Raw genomic sequence first — 19,460 nt, 5'->3', positions numbered from 1 at the left:
ATTAGATATTCAATTCCAGTCAAAAGAATGGTACTCCGGGTTATGTTGTGGGTGTGGAAGATACCATGATGGGTTCTTTCCAAGTTTAAATGCAGACTGGTTTATACAAGATTATTTTGGGTTAAAGTGGCTGTGACATAGTTTCTTTCAGTTGGCTGATTATGTGAGTTTATGAAAAAGAAAAAAAAAAAAAGAAAAGAAACTGTACGGTTCTTTCTCAGATCAAACAGTTTCTTTCCTGTTTTTTTGGTTTTTTTTTGTTTTGTTTTTCAAGTTATAATAAAATAAGGACTGTGACCTGAACAGGATCCCCTAGAGCTAATAAAAAGGAAAAAAAGTCTGAACAAGAGTTCATGCTACAAAGTTAATGGGGAAAAAAAAAAGTAGGTTTCTATTTTGTTTATTTATTTATTTAAAATGATGAAGGCAAAATATGTAAGTTGCAAAGCTTTTGTAATAATTATAGCCCACAAAACACCTGCTATTCTTGCAGTTTCAGGTGTGATCTGGCAAGGTGCTCACCACTCCATGAACTTTTGGAGTCAGTAAGGTGACACTCCTAAGCAGTATAAAATAGCTTCTGTGAGGCATTTTCTCTGTGTCTGACACTGAATCTTTGACTCTTTGCTAACTAATCTCAAATTTAATCCTACAGTATCTTCAAACAAGCTGGGTCATGCTGGCTTCTGCTGTGGCATGTTTTTTTCTTCGTTTGGCTGTTTTTTTGCTGTTTTTTGTTGTTCCAAAAAGTAACAAGGAACTGTGTGTTTTTCTAAGTAGCGTATGTAAAGCTTTTGTAATGTATTATGAGAAAGCCAAACCTTTCCCAATGGTAGGGGAAGTGGCTGTCAAAAGCAGAGCTCTGGCTCCAAATCATTAAAACAATAATTGTTACAAACCTGACCTTTCACAAACTGAGGTCCTTTGGAAACCATTTAGTTTATACAGGACTAATGGGAGACACACAAGGAGCTTTACTCCTCATTCTGATGGACTGAAAACTTGCCACTCAGGGATTTTTCTCAGGGTGTATCACTGCAGCACTCAGCACGAAGTCCCAACTCCTCTTCAAGACCTGGGAGCAAATCTGCAGCACAACAGAAGAAGGTTGCGCAGGCAAAAGATGCTCCCTGGAGCAAGGAAATGCCATTTTCCCTACCTACTTTATCCACTCCTTCAAACATGGAAGCAAAAAGCTTCATGTGAGCTTCCTCAGGGTATCTCACATCTGCGAGATGCTGAACACAGCTCCAAGCTGAAAAGCCGACATCCTGCCACTAAGAGGAGCTAAAATCCAGTTGTCATCAATGGTATATGGACGTGCTCCTGTGCAGAGTGTTCACGGCAGATCACTCCTTCTCTCCTGATCCTCCTAAAGAAGCTCAGATTGCATCTCTGTTGTGCTAACAGAGAACCAAACGAGCAGAAGGCTGCTCTGAGCAATGAGCAGGACTCGGCCGAGGAGGAGTAGGAGGAACTGGACTCCCATAGCATGTACAGTTTTCAAGGAGTAAATGAAATGCACTCTTTCAGACCTTACAGAGAGGAAAAATAGTGCAACCTATGGGAAACATACATATCTCTGTACCAATCTGTGGAGAAAATGAATCACTACAGATTGCAGAAACTTGACCTCAACCTATGGTTATTCACACTTTAAGCTCTAAAAGTTTCCCTCCTAGTATTTAAAATACTAACTGTTTTCTGTCAGTATTATCCAGGTAGCTAATGCAAGCCAAGCTGACTGCTTTTCCCCAAAGCTTGTGTTCTGTCATCTCAGAGTAGATGCTCTGAAGCCCGTGTCTGGGCTGATGGGTGAAGAGCATCTATATGGTCACCTCACTGATAAACAATTCAACAACCTTCTCTCCAGGAGGGAGGGAAGTGCAATAGTACATTAAAAAAAATAAATAAATAATATGTAGCACACATAAAACATACTAGCAAGTGTGCCTAAAAGAGGGCACAAGAAAGGATCTTCAGTGTGCACCGATTTTCCCACAGAAAGGTCATCTCAACACTTTAAAAGGTCTGAAAACTCCTCAGAAAGACTTCCTTAAAAATAGAGAAGTGAAAATTATGACAAGCCCGTACTCACTAGAGAAACTTACAGAGAAACCCAACTGCGCATATTTTACTGGACATGCAGTAGAAAAGTTCTGAAGGCTTTTCTCCTTCACATTTAACAATATTCTTAAGTTGAAGCCAAACCATAAAATTTAAAATTATGAAAATATTCAAAACATGGGAACCTTGTTTCTATATCCTTCTTGTTCTGATGACTCCCCACAAGATAAAGTCATACAATGCCAAATGGAAACTGCAAAGCCTAGAGGTAAAGTGACACCATCGTGCCTTATATCATAACACTTGAGACTCCAGGCCAGCCTCCATCAGTGATGAACAGGACTAACTGACCCCAGATACACAACTAGGTCCAGAAAGTTTTCTATACCTAGTCACATCTTTCAAAGTCACTATGGCATTTATTATTCATGCATTTATTCTTACAACAGACAGAGATCTCCATTGCTGTCTTGAGGCAAAAATACATATGACTGAGGTCTCCTGATTCTTTCCAATGCTGACAGCTGAAAAGTTCTCCAGGTACAGAGGAGTGGAGAAGGATGTCCACCTTGTTCTGCTACAGGGCATGGCAGCAAGCTAACTCTGTGGGGTAATGAGAAGGCCAGCCATGAGCAAGGGAAAGTGGGAAAAAATGGATGAAACCTACTATTACAGCCCTCTATAAATCCCAAATAAGTGCAGAAACACCCTAGCGTGAGTGGCAGATGTCACCTAGCTGAGCTAGCACCATCAGAATAAAGCAGCAGCAGGAGAGCAGGACGGTAAAATACTTCAAGTATTTAAAGAAAAACATAGCAAAACAAAAAACAAATAACACCACAACAATAACAACCAACTTTCTTTTATACCTACCAACATTAGATATCTACACATCCTCTGGAAACCCGTATGTCTATTCTACTCCATTGTACATTAGGTCAAGAGCCAGAGGGCCAGATTCACTTTTGCATCCAACTTATGATCTACCCTCATTAACCACTGTAAACATTATATAATCAAGAGAAAAGGATTATTTACTTACAAGGATGAGCACAGTTTCCAACAGCTTGCTTGTTTTTCTAACTGATGATTTTGGAATTGAATTAAAGAACTGCATACGTAACTTATTAATTTTTATATTTAGGGAAACAAAGAGAGCTCCCAGAAGACCTCCAAGCATTCCAAGCAGGATGGTTGGAATGAAGGCCAAGACGTGCATGTCCAGCAAGTTCTTAACCTGTGTAGAAGAAGAAAATATGTTCTGAGCATCCTGCCAATGACATGACATATTGCACCCTCTCCTACAAAACCTGATACCACAAAGTAATTTCCACAGAAGAAATAAATCTTTCCTCCTGGTTTAGGGACTCAGCTAATTAATTTAAAGCTGCTCTCACATGAGGCAGTGTATTGCTCCTACAAACCTCACAGGAGTGGAGCCAGCAGGTAGATATTTTCATTGTCACATATAGCTCCATGAGCCAGTTATTTTCATTTCTGAATAGCTGTAAAGGACTTGAACAAGTAATTTGATAAGTCAAGGTCAGAAGTGTCCTCTTGGGCCCATCTTTTCCCTAGGGAAAGTAATGAATCTAACAGAAACTTCGATGATGCATTGCTGTCAGCGTAAACACTCAGCACTTCAGATTACATCCAAATAACATGACACATTAGTTTTAGTGAAGACTTTGAAAGACTCTGCTGGGCCAGAGCTTGCTCGCAGTATCTTTGCTCACAGTATCTATATCTACCTCATAATTTGCGAAAGTTCATTTATTAAGTGTCAACCTACTTCCATGTGCATTGAGATTATTTATAAACTCTAAGTAAAACTGAAATTTGATGCTGATCTGGAACAACTCATGGAATACCAAATTACAAATGTAGAACATAATCTGACAGCTGGAATAGTAACTGAATTTTCTGCTTGATTCCTAAATAGGCAGCAAGGATGAGAGCAATATCATGCTTTAATATTACCTTCCAGCCAACAAAAAGGGGTCAATAGGTCAATAGATTGGTAGAAACCTATTAAATGCTGTGAGAATATTATTTCCTTCGCCCAGGCTTAGAGTTACACAGCTTTTTGTTAAGAGTATGATCTGGACAGAGTAAGAAATCATGAAACATTTGAAAAGCTAACTGGCAAAGAGCAGTAGGGGCACATGTTAAGGGCTGAAAAAAAAAAATCCTACACTGGGATAATATTTGGGGTAGTGCATAGGAGAAACTGGTAGCCTTCTCTAAATTGCTTGAGCAAGCACACAATCCCTTTTACTGCTCAAGTTATTTTTTTTACTCCTCTTCTTATTCTTTTTCCTTAATCTTGTTCTTGTTCCTCCTCCTAGAAATAGCCTAGAGTTTAAGAAATCCACCAGGAGGCTGTTCTAAGCACTGACGGTATCTCCTGAGAGGAAGAATGCCAGGGTCAAAATCCAGTCAGGCCTGAAGAGTTGGTCCATTGGGTGCTGCAGACTGAGAAAACTGGCCTGAACAAGGCAGAATCCCAGCATTCATTCCCAGACACAAGAAAGTCAACACCTGGAGACACACTCAGAGGAAGCCAGGAGTGACTTAAGGTGTATCTTGCCCTATAATCAGGACTACAACAATCATATATGTCTGTTATACATACTAACCAAAACTTCAGTAATACTATTTTTACCAATAGCTGCATCAAAATCCATCATTTTCCAAAGGATTTAAATAGATGCAATGTTTAAGATGTTGAAATTTAGAAGGAATAGCTCAATTAGAAGTAGAAAATTTGTTTTATTTACTGCAGGATCCAAATATCTTCCAGCATGTTCTACTTAATTCCAATCCCGCATGAAAGTTAAAAATGGACACGCAGGTTTTTACTGTTTTCTCTCCCTTCCCCCATTTTTCCTAAGGGAAAGATATACTGAGATGATTGTTTTAAAGCAATATACACATGTCACACTGCACATGTGTGGCAATACAAGTAAAATCAAGCCAGTGTTCTGCATTCTGGGAATGAACAGTGGCGGAGTGTATTGTTTTGTCATAGCGTTAGCCACATGCTTTGGCCAGTCATCAAGAAAAATCTGTTACCTACAGAACAAGCTTCACCTTTATAAATAATCCAACCCTCTACATAAAAGTGAAGCTTCCTGAAAATCTCAAGCTCTGGGGCACAATAAATTCCTCCTGTAACCTTTTCCTGAGTAGAAGGAAGCTAAAGAAAACAAATAGTTTTCTTGAGAAACAAAACCCACAAACTTTCAACTCAGAGTTTATCCACTGTAAACTCTGTTGGTTAATGCCACAAAACATGAAAGAAGCGAAATTTCCCCTGAGCCCAGTGTTCAGTGAAATGAAAATATTTCTGGTTATCTGTACCAACTTGTGAGCCAAAAACTATTGAACCCTGACAGAAGCCATCTAGATAATAATTTTAGCTAGCTTTTCCTGCTAATGACACTAAAAGAAGACAGGAGACAGAATCCACTGCTCTTTTCAGAAAACAACCTGAAAAGAGTGTCGAAAGAGCAATGTTAATTGTAAAATAGCGAACAAAGTAAATCCGCTCTCCTCTGTGCATGCAGCTGTCCATTACACAATACTTTGGCTTCAGCAATAAAGCTGTCTTCAGCAGGCCTGACCTCTTCATTGTCCATTTCGTCTCACCTTTCTACCACAAATTTATGCCTTCTTGGTTGTGTCACTACAGTTGTTGGGGGGACTACACAAAGAGTTGGTCCACAAAAAAGGATTTGGGTTAAAAACCAGTGTCTTCTCCCATTGCCCCAGCTAAATTTGTGATAAAACAAATATACCACAAATACTTTTGCATAGCATGTGCAAAATCATTGTATTTATATCAGGTAGCATGCACACACACACAAAATATTTCCTGTTTTCCAAATCATGATATGCCTACATGTGGAAAAATGTCATTATTTCTGGTTTTTGTATTGCTAGAGAGATTTAAAACAGAATAAATTAAGAGATTGATTAAAGTGGTCAGGGAATAACCTTAGGAGAAATTACTTGGTAGCAGAAAGTGGACTGGGATTCATGAGACCAGAGGTTTATTTTTACCTTTCTAATTGGCCTTCAAGTCACATCATAATACAGAGAAAGATATTCAGTCACGAAGAACTGAAGATGATGATTCTCACACATCACTATTGAATTACCTTACAACAAAGACGAGTGAAAAACATAATAAAAGCAACTATTTTTAGGTGGACATGAAGTAAAATTCAAAGAATAAGGTTGTATCGTGCTGCAAGGAACGAAGGCCAAAGGTGACCTCTGTTGTGCAACCAGGAACAAACAGTGATCACGTTTTTAAATGTTTAATCTGTAAGCACAAAGAAACAGGGCCATGGTACAGCAATGGCTGCAGCAACAAAGGAGAGCTCAAGCCAGCCACAGAAGGAGAAGACATTGAACATCTTGTACTACAATGTAAAATGTACTTCTCTGCTTAAGTAGGCAACACAAAACAGCTGTCTTGTATCTAAGTGATTACCAGACATAAAGCATGAGGGCTCCCATATCCACTGATCTGATATCTGCACATACGCCATCCTTTTCCCTTCTCAGTCCCGCTTACCCCTTACTCCCCAAAGAATAATGTTGAGAGAAACAAGCCTAAAACTCTGCATCCATTTCCTCCCACATCCACACAGTACTTACCCAAAACAGAATTCTTTTCTCTGCTTCAAAAAATCCAAAATGGCCTCTGTAAACAAACCCATAAAGAGAAGAGGACAGCAAATCCGTGGTGAAGGTAGCCATCAGGCAGCAAAAGAAGGTTTGCCAGGCCAACCTGATGTTCCAGAAGGAAGACACCTCCTCTAGGGTGAACAACAGCCCACCAATGGGGGCACGAAGTACTGAAGCTATCCCTGCTCCCGCACCAGCCGTAATGAAACTGCGCCTGAAACAGGTAGAAAAGTCAAAATTTGATAATAGTAGGAAAAAAAATAAAGAAAAGAAACAAAAGGTCTTCAGAAACATTTTTTCATGTCAAAGTTGTGTTTAAGGAGCTGAATTTAAAGAACTGATGGTTCATTTGGGGGTTATCATGGCACGTTTCATCTCTAGGATCTGAATACAGATCTGGTCTCATATTTGATTCTTATGGCTCAAGTTATTGGGGCTACTTGGCAGCTTAGAAATGCAGTGATTTTGATATACTGCCAAGTCCACAAGGGCTTGTGAAGGAAAAATGTGCCCAATCATAACAGTGACTGAAGCACCCATACAGTAGTAAAAACATTAAATAGTCCTTCTCTGAGTTTTTGTGGGATTTTGTCAGCAGGAATGGGGAAATAACATTTCATTCACAGATTTCCTTTATACTATAACTGTTGTTCTCCTTCTTGACCTTCAACCTTGACAAAACTCCTCAGTCCTAGAACATCACATGAGGAATGCAGCGCCGTGCCAGCAAGATGCTGAACTGGCACCCAGCAGTGTAATGCCAGGCAGAGGTATCATTTCATATCTTGGAATCAGTACAGGCACAGAGGTGAAATATTGCAGGAAAAAAGGTAAGAAAGTCTGGAATTCACCAGAGAATGAAAGTACAGTCTGGAGCCTATGGTCTCAAGCAGTTCTTCGGTCTGTATATATCTGAGAAATCCACGGGGAACATATATGCTCTGTCTTCCTCCCATAAAGGTGTGAAGCTCTCATACACACTGAGGAGCAACAAATTTGTGTTGCTGTAAGCAGCACTACGAGCTCAAATAGCAGAGATCTGCACAGTCAGACAGTCACAGTAAAGAAAAATAAATAAATAAAAGAAAAATCATAGAATCATTAAGGTTGGAAGAGACCTCCAAGATCATCTGGTCCAACCATCCCCCTACCACCAATATCACCCACTAAACCATGTCCCTAAGCACCACGTCCAACCTTTAAAAAAATATATAGGTAACAAAAAAGAATTATAGTGTTGTAAAGAAAGGCATTAAGGGACAGTCTGCTCTTATACATGTATTACTATTCATTTTCTCACACACATTATCATTTTGTTTCCAAAGGGAAACAAAATTTTCATTATATGAAAACAACATTCTGCATCATACATTTTTAAGAAAGACTGTAGTGTGCGGAACAGTGGAAAGGATATAGAAAGAGGAAATAATGTTATGGAAGAAATCTGCCTTGGAAAACTATTCAAATTTAGCGCTTGCAATGGAAACTGGGCTGATGCTGACACATATATTGCACGAATCACTAGTGCTCACCAGCTTATAAAACTTGCATTCTTTGGATGTGCTAACTGAGACCCTCAGGGATGATTTGCAATAATGCTGGGTGTTCATTACTAACTGAGGTCAATGAGTATACAAAATACTCCAGTATTTGAAGTGTTAAAAAATGTCAAGTTCTCAGCAAATAATATATATACTATATATATATATATATGACCAGATATCTGAAAACATGCACCCTTTATTAGGTGTCCCTTCTGACTTTTCTGTGATATCCAAAAATTTTATCAATACAAAGATGGGTGGCAATAAAGACAAACAACAGAAAAAAAAATTGAAGATATTAGAAAGCTCATATGTCAAAGCCCGTACAAGGTCCCTCTCCTCCAAGGACTGTGGAGGAGCCCACCATAAAACTACACAGGCAACTTCACATCTGAAATTTCCCTGTTTACAAACATGGAGTTAGGCACTGCATGGATTGCATGGATTTTTACTTATATGTTGTATCTGCAAAGTAACATTATTTTCAGCAGTAGGGAACTCCACAGATACTGCATGCCACAGTAAAAAGTAGGGGAATTTTGCTTGGACATCTTCAACTTCTTGCTCCAGCCAGTTGCACATGCTGTGTGTCACATCAGTAGTATCAGCAAAGCCATTGGAGACCCCTCCAGTCCTACAGATCCGTTACAGCTGCTTGATGGACAGAAGCCAAGGATCCTTCAGCATCCTCATGCTGGTTGAGTTACTGCTGGGCCTGTGGCAGTACTGCAAGAGGGTTCTGAGCCTACTTAATAACTACAAAATATACTGGGGGAGTGGGATTCTTTCATCCTGATCTTTGCAAAGGAAGTGAGGCCTTGCTTAGACTGGAATTTTCCTCAGAAATTTCAGAATTTTTCAGAAAATTTCAGAAATTTCCTCAGAAATAATCCTTTTTCTAAAGGGGACTTCCACACAACCTGTCTCTCCCAGGACAGTTCCTGCCCACAAGTTAACACTTCTTTCTAATTACTCTGTAACTGTACGCTGCAGAGACAAACAAAAGCTCTCGGTGTTTCTCTTACCACAATTGCTGACTCCTTCCGTGAGTAACATTTTGCTGAGACCAGCATGTCTCAGATTTATTTAAATGACTGACCTTAAAAGCATAAAGGCAAAGGGGATCCCGTATCTTCCCTCTGGTATTTTTTGATTTACTTTCAAGCTACAGATAGTTCACAGTGGCCATTCATATGAACTCTTCTTATTGGCTACTTTGTTTTTCTTAGGAAATTAACATGTGAGTCTTTCTCTTTTTCTTGCTTTAGAAAAATCAGTATTGCATGAGCTTTTGTGTGCATGTTTTATATGACAACATGATAACAAATACCACCCAAAAGACATAAACTGGTTTGTAATTTCTTTTTTCTGGGAATTAATCTCATTAATTTCCATAGACCTGTTCAAAAGAGAGAGCTTACCAGAGCTACCTTGCAGACATACATAATCAGAGAAGAGACAGATTTAAAAAGTGACAAAAGCAATTTACCTTTCTTAAACTAGAAAAACAAAACAAAGCTCCCTTAGTGCGCACTATGGAATCCAATCCCCATCATCTCCCATTTCCTGAGCTGACACCGTTAGTTTGAGGATAAAGCCCATGGCTAAAACTCTTGCATTTTTCTCCCTCCTTTTACAGCTGAGAAGACGATGGAAAAAGGTCTTCAGCATTAACGCACTTTTTCCACAAGCATTCAATAAAACCACTTGAGAAGGTTTATTTTTATTAAGCAAGGTGAGGTGTGGGTTGTTTTTTTTTTCCACCCCAAAGTGACAAACAGCAGGAAGACCAAAAGATGGGTTTCCTCCTTGAGACATGAGGGGCTCGCTGGTGGGATGCTAGATAGCCCTGGAGCACAGAGGGCAGAGGGGGAGCCACAGAGACCCCCGCAGCCTGCACCCTACCCATCACTTACTTGTCAGCTGAATTCCGGAACCTGGTGAAGAACGGAAGGTGGATGCCAAGGGTGTCCGACTGCAGCTGGCTCAGGCCACAACCCAGGATAGCACTAAAAGTGATGTTGTATAATTGAGAGAGCTCCTCAGTAAATTATTCATAAATCAGCCATGGTTCAAGGCAGGGGAGGACAGAGCCTTAGCCGGCATGCAGCAGCAAAGGTAGACTGGCTTCAACAGATTTAAACAAGGAAAATGTTCAACATATCTTTTAAGTATGCAAAGTCCTGTTGACATAAAGCAGGAGGCTATTGAAGACTTTCAGATTCTTAACTAGAGACTTAAATGGTTCTTTTGCAAGGAGCATTGCGATGATTGACCATGAAACGCCTTTTGAAGAACTGCATGTTAATGTCTGCCCAAGTGTGGTGACATGTCAGACTGTAGCCCATCATTTCAATCATCTGCCCCCAGGTTAATGACCATGGCAGGCAGAACAGCTCTGCCTCTGACAGAAGATATGTAAGGATTTAAATTATTACAGTGTGTTCCCAGGCAGCACTTCAAACTACAATTAAATGGAAAAAAAAAGAAAACCAAATCCTTAGTGAAATGAAAAATCTATTCATTGTATAATCTTGGAAGACTTTTCTACAAGACTTAAATTAGGGGTCTTAACAAATCTCTCAGAGGCTTTTAGCAACTTATGTGTGTTTATGTTTAATAAAAATGGTAGAAGGTTCCAACTAAATTAAATTAAACTAGCTCTTAAGTCCTGTGTTTTGAAAAGGCATCACGTTAATACTGTGCTGACTTTCTTCATGGAAATATGATTCAGTTATTTGGCTCATGCATCTCTGTTACCAACCTAGCACAAAGGAAAAACATCACAGCTGCAGTCTCCGAGCTCCTGGATACAAATGTCTGTCAGCAAAGAAAACAAAAGAAACCTAAAGAGAGAGCTAAGCCTTGGTACTCACTGACTGAAAGGTTTGTGCCTCCTTCTGACTAACCATGCTCTCCTCTTTTTGAAAATCTGAGTCATCCCCAAGGGTGCTTCACCTCCTTACAGATAAATAATAAATAAATAAAAACCCACAGAGTAACAGCAAATGTACAAGCATGCTGGAGAAGAGAGGTTTGGTCAGGTCAGCGACGAGAAGAAACCTCAAGTATGAATAAGATCCAAAACCAAAAAGAAACAGAAATAAAAGAGCAAATTAACCAACAACTGATCTGCACCATGTTATCAGAGACCAATTTTACCAACTCATTTGTGTAAAGCCATCCTCAAGCGGTTGCAATTTTACACTGACTTTGCATAGGTAAAAGCCATTACGCGAGGTGCATGGCAGCCAGCCTTGCCGCGGGACAGGTTGCTTCCAGGAAGAAAATCAATGGCAGTTTTGCCCACCCTCTCTCCCCCTCTTGCTCAGCGCATTGTAAGCAGGTGTCCAGACAACTGCTTGCTGAACCCTGCTGGGAGTTGCATTGAGGAACCCAGCCAATATTTAAAACACAGTGAAAAAATGTTTTTCTTCACTGTGTGGCTTGAATAGAGGGGACAGCACAACATTGGTTGTGCTAATGCAGTGCAGGGTGTGTTTTAAACCAACGCTGCCACCAAGAAAGACATTGCAAAGCCATCCCCATTGTTTGATAGGTGTAACTTCAGTCTGGTATTTCTTACCCCAAATGGACCATGGGACCTTCTGGCCCACAGAAGAGCCCAGCTGCTACAGCTAGCACGCATGAGACAAACGTCCCTAGGAAGGTCTTGATATTAAAAAGATGCTGAATAGAAGTGCCGTTCAAATACCCAATGATTTCTGGCAAGCCAGACGGTGAACCTGCTGGACAAAAGAACTGCAAAGGGAAAATAATAAGCAGAGTCAGCGATCATATCCTGCCAGACACATCTATGGACACAGCTGTAAGTCCAGCTCTCACCTTGCTCTGATCACAAACAAATTTTCCCAGAATTAATAATGCATACACATGTAAACCTCTGGCTACAGATGTCTAAAAACCTGTGTTCCCAACAGCGCTGCTATGCACGTACTTGAAGAAAGGAGAGAAGACAACCACGGAGCAGGGCCCACCTCTGCTCCAGGCCCTGCCTCCCATGGCTGGAGCCTGCGTGCAGATTACCTGAGGGGCAGGGGTGTACGTGAGCCTGCAGCAGCCCTTCGGTCAGCTCAGGCTTTGGCTAGCTCCAACCTGGTCAGTTATCACTTGTATCATAGCAAACTCCCTTTTCCTACTACTGCTGCTGGACTTTGTGGGAATCTCATTAAAACTTCACTTTTTCTTTCACCTACGCTGTTAATTGTCTTTCTATGATTAAACTGAGCACAGCAGGACAGTAAATGGCAGCAAGGCTCAATGTTCTGGGCCTTGCAGCCTTGTAAAAGTACCGATCTGGGCTGCGAGTGATACACACACAGCGCAGCTAAAAGATCAGTCTAAAACCAACAGTAATTTTTATATGGCCTGACGGTCTTTGGCTCAGGCCCCTTCCAAACACTGAGTTCTCACAAGTTACACGAGTTGCCACTCGTATTTATTTTACAAACACCACACGCCAAGCGTAAATTGCATGGCTGCCACCACGGATTTCACCCCAGACACTTTTATACAAGTTACGTGCTGTGGAATTCAGCGTTAGGCTGAAGGCCAAAAAAAGGCCTCTCCAGTTGGGTTGTGAAAGAGATTTTTTTCATATTTTTTTATTAAATGCTGAATTAAACAGTATTTGGAAGAGCATGAGATGTGGGTTATTGCTGCATTGTGGGCTTCTTCCATTAGAGACGACACTCACCAGCACTGAGCTCGAGGACACAAGGATCATGGCCAGCCCGGTGCCAAGCATGCACACCCACGTCAGGTGGAAGTTGCCATCCTGTCCAGTTTAGAAACAGATCGTTACTTTGGCACCCATATACCAGCTATATGGCCTGAATTTTAATCATCTTTCGTTCCGCAGACTTCTGTGGACAGAATGTGCACCACAGGTAAAAAAAACAACCAACCAAAATAAATAAATAAATGAAACAAGCAGTGCAGCTTCTTTAAAAGGACTGGAGTGCCAGCAAGGTAAAGGTTGACCTTCAGAGTCAAGTCCTGTTTTTTTCCAGGATGTTTTCCCCATCTCTACCAACACTGCAAGGGATATGTTGTTACTCGTCAAAGCCCATCTGGGGAAAGAGGTGGAGTGAAGGGACCTTAAGAACATGCACTAGAAATCACTAAATGGAGCCTCCAGCAGATGTTTTCTCGAACAGAGGCGTCAAGGTCTTACACTAGCGATTATCTTCATGAATTCACAGCTGTTATGAATAGACAGAATATATGTAAGGAAGCATTTTTGTGCTCTATTTTAACCAAAAGCATATCTCCCATACTACGCCTTCTCACATTTAAACACCCGTTTCAGTCTCTCTGGATTTTGGGTTTGTTTGTTTGTTCTTGGGCTGACCACAGCCACGCTGTCTCCAGAGCTCCTCAGCTCCCACATGTTTTGCCTCCTTGCACAGTGCTCGGCTGTGATTCATTGTGTGTGTGCAGGTCAAACACACCCCTTGCATTTCGGAGGTCACAGTGTTATAGCCGGACACCGCAGCCTTCCCGTCAGCATCTCACACCAAGGCTTTTCGGAGCATGCATATTGTGCAGCACAGGCAAACAGGAAAGCAAATGGCACAAAAATGAGTTTTGATCATCTGCAGCTGAAGGAGGTGTTTGGATGGGAAGGTTTTCCAGGGCAGGAGCTAAATATTTATATTGTTGTAAGAGCCTGTGAGAGCTCACCTGCTGTCCCTCCTTGTTAATTTAATACAATAGGACAAAGTTTGTAACACAGCGGGACCTTCTGTGTGTGCAGCAGTTGTGGTGCCCTGGAGTTGAACTGTGGTTTCTGTATATTCTTTAGTTATACTTCAGTGCTTATATATACACACATATATATGCATGTATATCCATACACATACATAGATGCAGGTATGTATGTGAATTCATCCAATGTTTATGTATTTCATAAACATATGCTTAGTTTGTATATGAGAATCCCCAAAGAAATAAGATTTCAAGAGCCTTATAATATGCTTTCCACATGGAAAACCTACACCTGTCTATTACTTGGATATTCCCTCTGATACACTTATCTCATATATTCCATCTTTTCAATGGAGTAGGTCTTCACCTGCATTTCCGCGAAGTGGTTGAGATCCGCCCTTCAGCAATTGGCAGCGTTATTCCGTTATCCTGATTTCACAGAACAGTGGCGGTTGGAAGGCACCTCTGGAGACCACCTAGCCCAACCAGAGACTTGAAGCAGGTTGCTCACGGCTGAGTCCAGTCAGGTTTTGACAGTCTCCAAGGAGGCAGGCTCTGCAGGCTCTCTGGGCAACGCGTCCCAGGGCTTGACCACAAAATATTGAAAATCTTTTTCTTATGTTTAAGTGGAATTTCCTGTATTTCACTTTATAGTCATTGATTCTCTTTGCTGAACACCACTGAGAGGAGGTTGTCTCTGTCTCTCAGTAACAATGGCTCACGCAGCAAGTACTTACAAACACACAGTGAGATCCCCCTGAGCCTTCTGTTCTTCAGGCTGAACCATGCCAGCTCCTTCAGCTTCTTCTTGTATGTCAGAGGCTCCAGTTATCATCTTCATGGATCTTAACCAGGTCCACTCCAGTATGTCCATGTCTCCCTTGTACTGAAGAGCCCAGAACTGAACAGAATACTCCAGAACTGGCCTCACCAGCACTGAATAAAGGAGAAGGATCACCTACCTCTGCCTGCTGGTAACACTCCTCCCAGTGCATCTGAGGAAGCTGTTTTCTTCCAGTTTTGTTTTTGTCTGCAAGTTTGCTAAGCACACACTCTGTCCCACCATCTAGACCATTAGTGAAGATTTCTAGAAGTATTTGGCCCCAGCATTGACGCCTGGGGTATACCTGTGGTGACAGGCATCCAGCTGGATTTATGATGCTTATTAGAACCCTATGAGGCTGACAGTTCAGCCCGTTTTTAATCACTGCCCACTCACCTAACCCATACTTCATCAGTTTGCCTGTGAGGATGTTACGGGAAACAGCGATGAAAGCCTTGCTAAAGTTAAGCACAAACTACATCCACCATTCCAGCCACTTCATTGCAGAAGGTGGTACCCACTGAAAATCCATGCTGACTGCTTCCAATCACCTCCTTGTCCTTCATACGTTTAGAAATGGTTTCCAGGACTACCTGCTGTCACCTTTCCAGGGGTTATGTGGAGATTGACTGGCCCATAGTTCCCTGGATCCTTCTTCTTGTCTGTCTTGAAGATAAGAGTGACACTGGCATTGTCTGCAGACCCAAGCCTACAGAGCTGCACCCTGCCTTAGGAGCTTCCTCTGGGTTGTGGACTCTCCTGTGTCAGGGGTAATTTCTGCCCTGGGCACTGGGGACCATGTCCTCCAGCTCCCCGCCACCACTGCTGAGCACAAAAACGTTGCCAGCAGACATTGGCCCCCTTCTGCACAAACTGCTGTGTCTGCTGGATCACTCCTGAGGGTTATACATGCTTACCCCAGCACCGGCTGTAAGGATGCTTGTCCCTCCCTGGTCAGGATTCAGCTGAACAGCACCTTTCTCACAGTAAGCTCTTCAATATCCTTTCTATATTCTTGCTGTCTACCATAGATACCACAAAACATGCTAAAATTTTACCGAGCAGTTGGGTCAGAGATGCTTTAACAATGGCATTGGTTTTAGCCATTAAGTGATTTTTGCTGCCACCATCCTGATTATCACAGAGGTGGCAGTACCATGATACCCATCAAGAACAAATTAAGCATTCCACAATAATCTGTGCACAGCATTCGCAAAAGATAGCTACCCTAGAAATGGAAACAAGTAACATCTCTGATAACAAGTCCATATTTACTTGGACTCGCTTAGGTTACATTAAGGGAAACCTAATCCCTCCCCTTGGGCATCAACAATACACAATGCAGTACATGTTCCTTTCATCGTGTGCCTGCACAAAGGGGAAGGCCTTCACGAATCTCATGACAAGAACTCCATCGGATAATATACTGTACTATGGGTAAGTTGGCGCAAAGGACACCAATGCATGCCTGGACAAAGAACCACAGGATATTTGATGTCCATACTCACCTAGACAGGCAGCACCTCTAGTCAGTTAAAACTTCATGATGTGGATTTTCCAATAAACAAGCACAGAAAGAGGTCAATCTAACTTTCTTTTGCTCACCTTCAGGTAATTTTCCACCAGGTCCCATTTCAATGTGATGAGAGAGTCAATTATCTGATGAGTCAAAAACCCCAGCATCCCAACTGCTGTTCCTATTAGCCCCATCAGCAGCCATCGATCCCACTCTTTTCTAGAAATAGGAAAACACAGTTACCTCTCAGCCTCCAGCAATGGACTGTTTGGCATGTTTCCTCTCATAAACACACAACTTCAGTTTTTAGGACCATTTGATTACTAACCACGACTGCACAAGCAAAAGGTTGTTTCTACCAATATCTCTTACAAAAGCGTACACTCCCAAAATTCTACCTTCAGGTGAAAACCATTTCCGTTTGGGTAAGGAGTATCATTGATTTTTGTGTGTTTGTTTGTTTTTATATATAAAGTTGCAGTGCAATCTGCTTTCGGATGTTGATTTTCTGATGCCCTCTCAAAACTCATTTATGTGAATCAGTAATTAAGCACACAGTAGATCATTTAGAACTGGTTTTGAAAATTCCTGTCTTCTACCACAACTAATAACTGACACAGCACCTATCGTACAAATGTGTAAATCTTTACTTCTAGTTTGTATCTTTTCTAAGCATATACCTCTAACAATAATTGTGCACTGATAATTTCTGATTTATATCTGGTATCATCTAGAACTAAAGCAGCCCAACTGAGATTCAAATGCCGTATTTCCTGCAGATTACACTGGAGCATAGGAATTCAAGAAAAGTCTCAGTAAGAAAACATTCCTCTAAACTTTTGTAAAGTGTTATTCTTTTAAATTGTATACATTGAGTAGTAACTTTTTTTCTTTTCTTTTTCCTTTTTTTTCCACTTTCAATAATTCATCAAGAGATCAAGGGATAAGCACTTTCAACAAATGCTTTTAAACAGAAGTTGTTTGCTGTTTGGCCCCCTTCTTTATTCTATTAAAGTATTTTCCTATGTACAAAAACAACAAATAATGTTCTCTTCATCCGTTCTGCTAGCAGGCATCTCCCTGGATTGCCCCAATTATCCATAGCTTAGAGGCAGCATAACAGCATTTAAAGCAAATTTACCTGTATGCTTTCTCTTGTAGCCACTTCTTATAAACTCCACTGTGTGAAGGCAAATAATCCAAACTCTCATGGGCTACCAGCTGCTCTCTCTCATCCTCCTTGCAGTGACTGTATGCTAAATCACTTCTGCTACATTGCCTCCTAAAATCATGAGGATGAATCAAATCAGGCCCATGATCTTCTGCCATTAACATCTCCTCTTCACCATCATCCACATGTCGCGTATATGAAAAAAGTGATGACATGACAGTGGCTCCAAGAATCTTTAGGATGCCAACAAGAACAACGTGAGCCCAAGAAGATCAGGCTCCCTGAGGCTGAGAGAGAAATGGAAAAAGCCCATGAGGATGGAGAGGCTGTGACGCAGAGATCAGATGTTTTGTGTTTGGGGTTGGTTTGCTGTGGCTATGCACAGACCCAGCACCTTTGAAGCAATGAAAACTCGTCTGAGCTGGAGCTCTCTGGTGAAGTCAAAGCAGAGAGAGACCTTAAGGTAGTCCACTGAAACATAATTATTGCACCTGTTCCTAACTGAGTCTTCACATGACAGTGATGTTTAAGCAATAAGGCCTTTGTCTGTACTAAAGAGATGGATCACATGCTGTGTTTTGGGCTGTCCGAAGATCTTGATTCAATATAATCACACAATTTTTTTAAAAAAAATTAATGTACTGCATTATTCAAAGGAAAACCCTACATTCTCAGTATTACATAGACATCCTAAAAAAGCTTATTTCTAACACATTTTTTTTTGAATTTGCAAATCTATCAAATTTCTTTTTAGACAAAATCTACTTGTTTTCAAATTGCATAGCTTAATTATTTTTTTTCTGTTCAAATAAATCTCTTTGGAGAAATTAAGAATAAATGGCAAATAAAGATTGCCTAACTCACCACTTTTGGATATCGTATACTAGGTAGTTTACAAGTTGGCAGCTCAGTCAAAGCAGACAACTGGTTGCAGGTTAAATATTTACTGTAAAGAAAAGCCTGTAACATGCTGAGTTTGCCACCTCCAGGGCATGTTTTTGGTTACAAAGGCAGGATAGTAAAAGATTGCTGCTGCTCTCCAGTTGCTGCCGTGGGGATCAATTTGGAAATGCCTCATTTGAAACAATAAAGAAATATACATTGTTCCTGGTTGTCAGTTAATGAGTACTAAATGACGAGAGATCTCAATTTAGTGCTCTTCTTTATTTCTGGGACACAAAGACTCGTATGATGTCATTTTCTAGTTGCATTAGATCAAGCTGGTATATACGAGTAAACCTGTGTATTACAGAAAACACAGCATAAACAGAAACACTAAATCCACTGAACAATGCAAAAAGGAAAAAAAAAAAAAGGTCAAATAAAACTAAAGCTACGTTTCTAGGGGAAAGGGATTAGGCTAAATCAGACTGCTCTCAGACAACACAGCTATACTTTGCTCCACGTCATGATTTGTTATGCAAACAGGACAGCTGTTGTTCCTCAAACAGGAATACCATCCACATCCCTAAGAGCATACCTGGGCTTTTGCCTTTGCTGTCCCTAGTTGCCAGAAGATGGAAGCTGACGACTGCATTTCCATCAGACGTTAATCCATCCTGATCTCTACAGCAGCTACTCAGCTGTACTGCCAATTTTCACAGGCACCCGCACGTGCTTTCAAACTTTAAAAAACAAAACAGACTAAGAACGGCTTTCCAAATGTCAACCCCTTATTTTTATTCCCTCCCCCCCCCCCCCCAATGTTCTCCTCTCTAGTTAACTTAAATCCACCAGTACCCTTGCTTATTTGAAATACATTTCATGATGTTCTGTGAAGCAGTGCACAAATGGCCAGGGTCCAAAAAGAAACAGCCACAAAGCAGAAAGAGATCTGAGGCTGCAGGATGGCACATCTGCATCCCCGAGTGAAGGAGTGGACACACTTCTAGAGAAAGACAAGGCCTTGTA

At 41.0% G+C, this 19,460-nt stretch overlaps 1 protein-coding gene across 1 annotated transcript in view; it reads right to left on the bottom strand.

Annotated features, from left to right (window-relative positions):
- The window catches only part of LOC118251221 (chloride channel protein C-like), a 79,059-nt gene extending 60,966 nt beyond the window's left edge, over positions 1–18,093 (bottom strand). The window contains exons 1-7 of the mRNA XM_035553153.2: positions 17,520–18,093; positions 16,468–16,597; positions 13,027–13,107; positions 11,896–12,071; positions 10,226–10,318; positions 6,736–6,979; positions 3,110–3,304 (exon numbers count right to left, since the gene is read on the bottom strand). Of these exons, the coding sequence (XP_035409046.1) occupies positions 3,110–3,304; positions 6,736–6,979; positions 10,226–10,318; positions 11,896–12,071; positions 13,027–13,107; positions 16,468–16,597; positions 17,520–17,764 (1,164 nt within the window). The 5' untranslated portion in view covers positions 17,765–18,093. The remainder of the gene's footprint in view (positions 1–3,109; positions 3,305–6,735; positions 6,980–10,225; positions 10,319–11,895; positions 12,072–13,026; positions 13,108–16,467; positions 16,598–17,519) is intronic.
- Between the last annotated feature and the right edge of the window lie 1,367 nt (positions 18,094–19,460).

The sequence above is a fragment of the Cygnus atratus genome, chromosome 2 (assembly GCF_013377495.2).
Source record: "Cygnus atratus isolate AKBS03 ecotype Queensland, Australia chromosome 2, CAtr_DNAZoo_HiC_assembly, whole genome shotgun sequence".
Taxonomy (NCBI): domain Eukaryota; kingdom Metazoa; phylum Chordata; class Aves; order Anseriformes; family Anatidae; genus Cygnus; species Cygnus atratus.
This window is presented reverse-complemented; position numbering and strand designations above follow the sequence as displayed.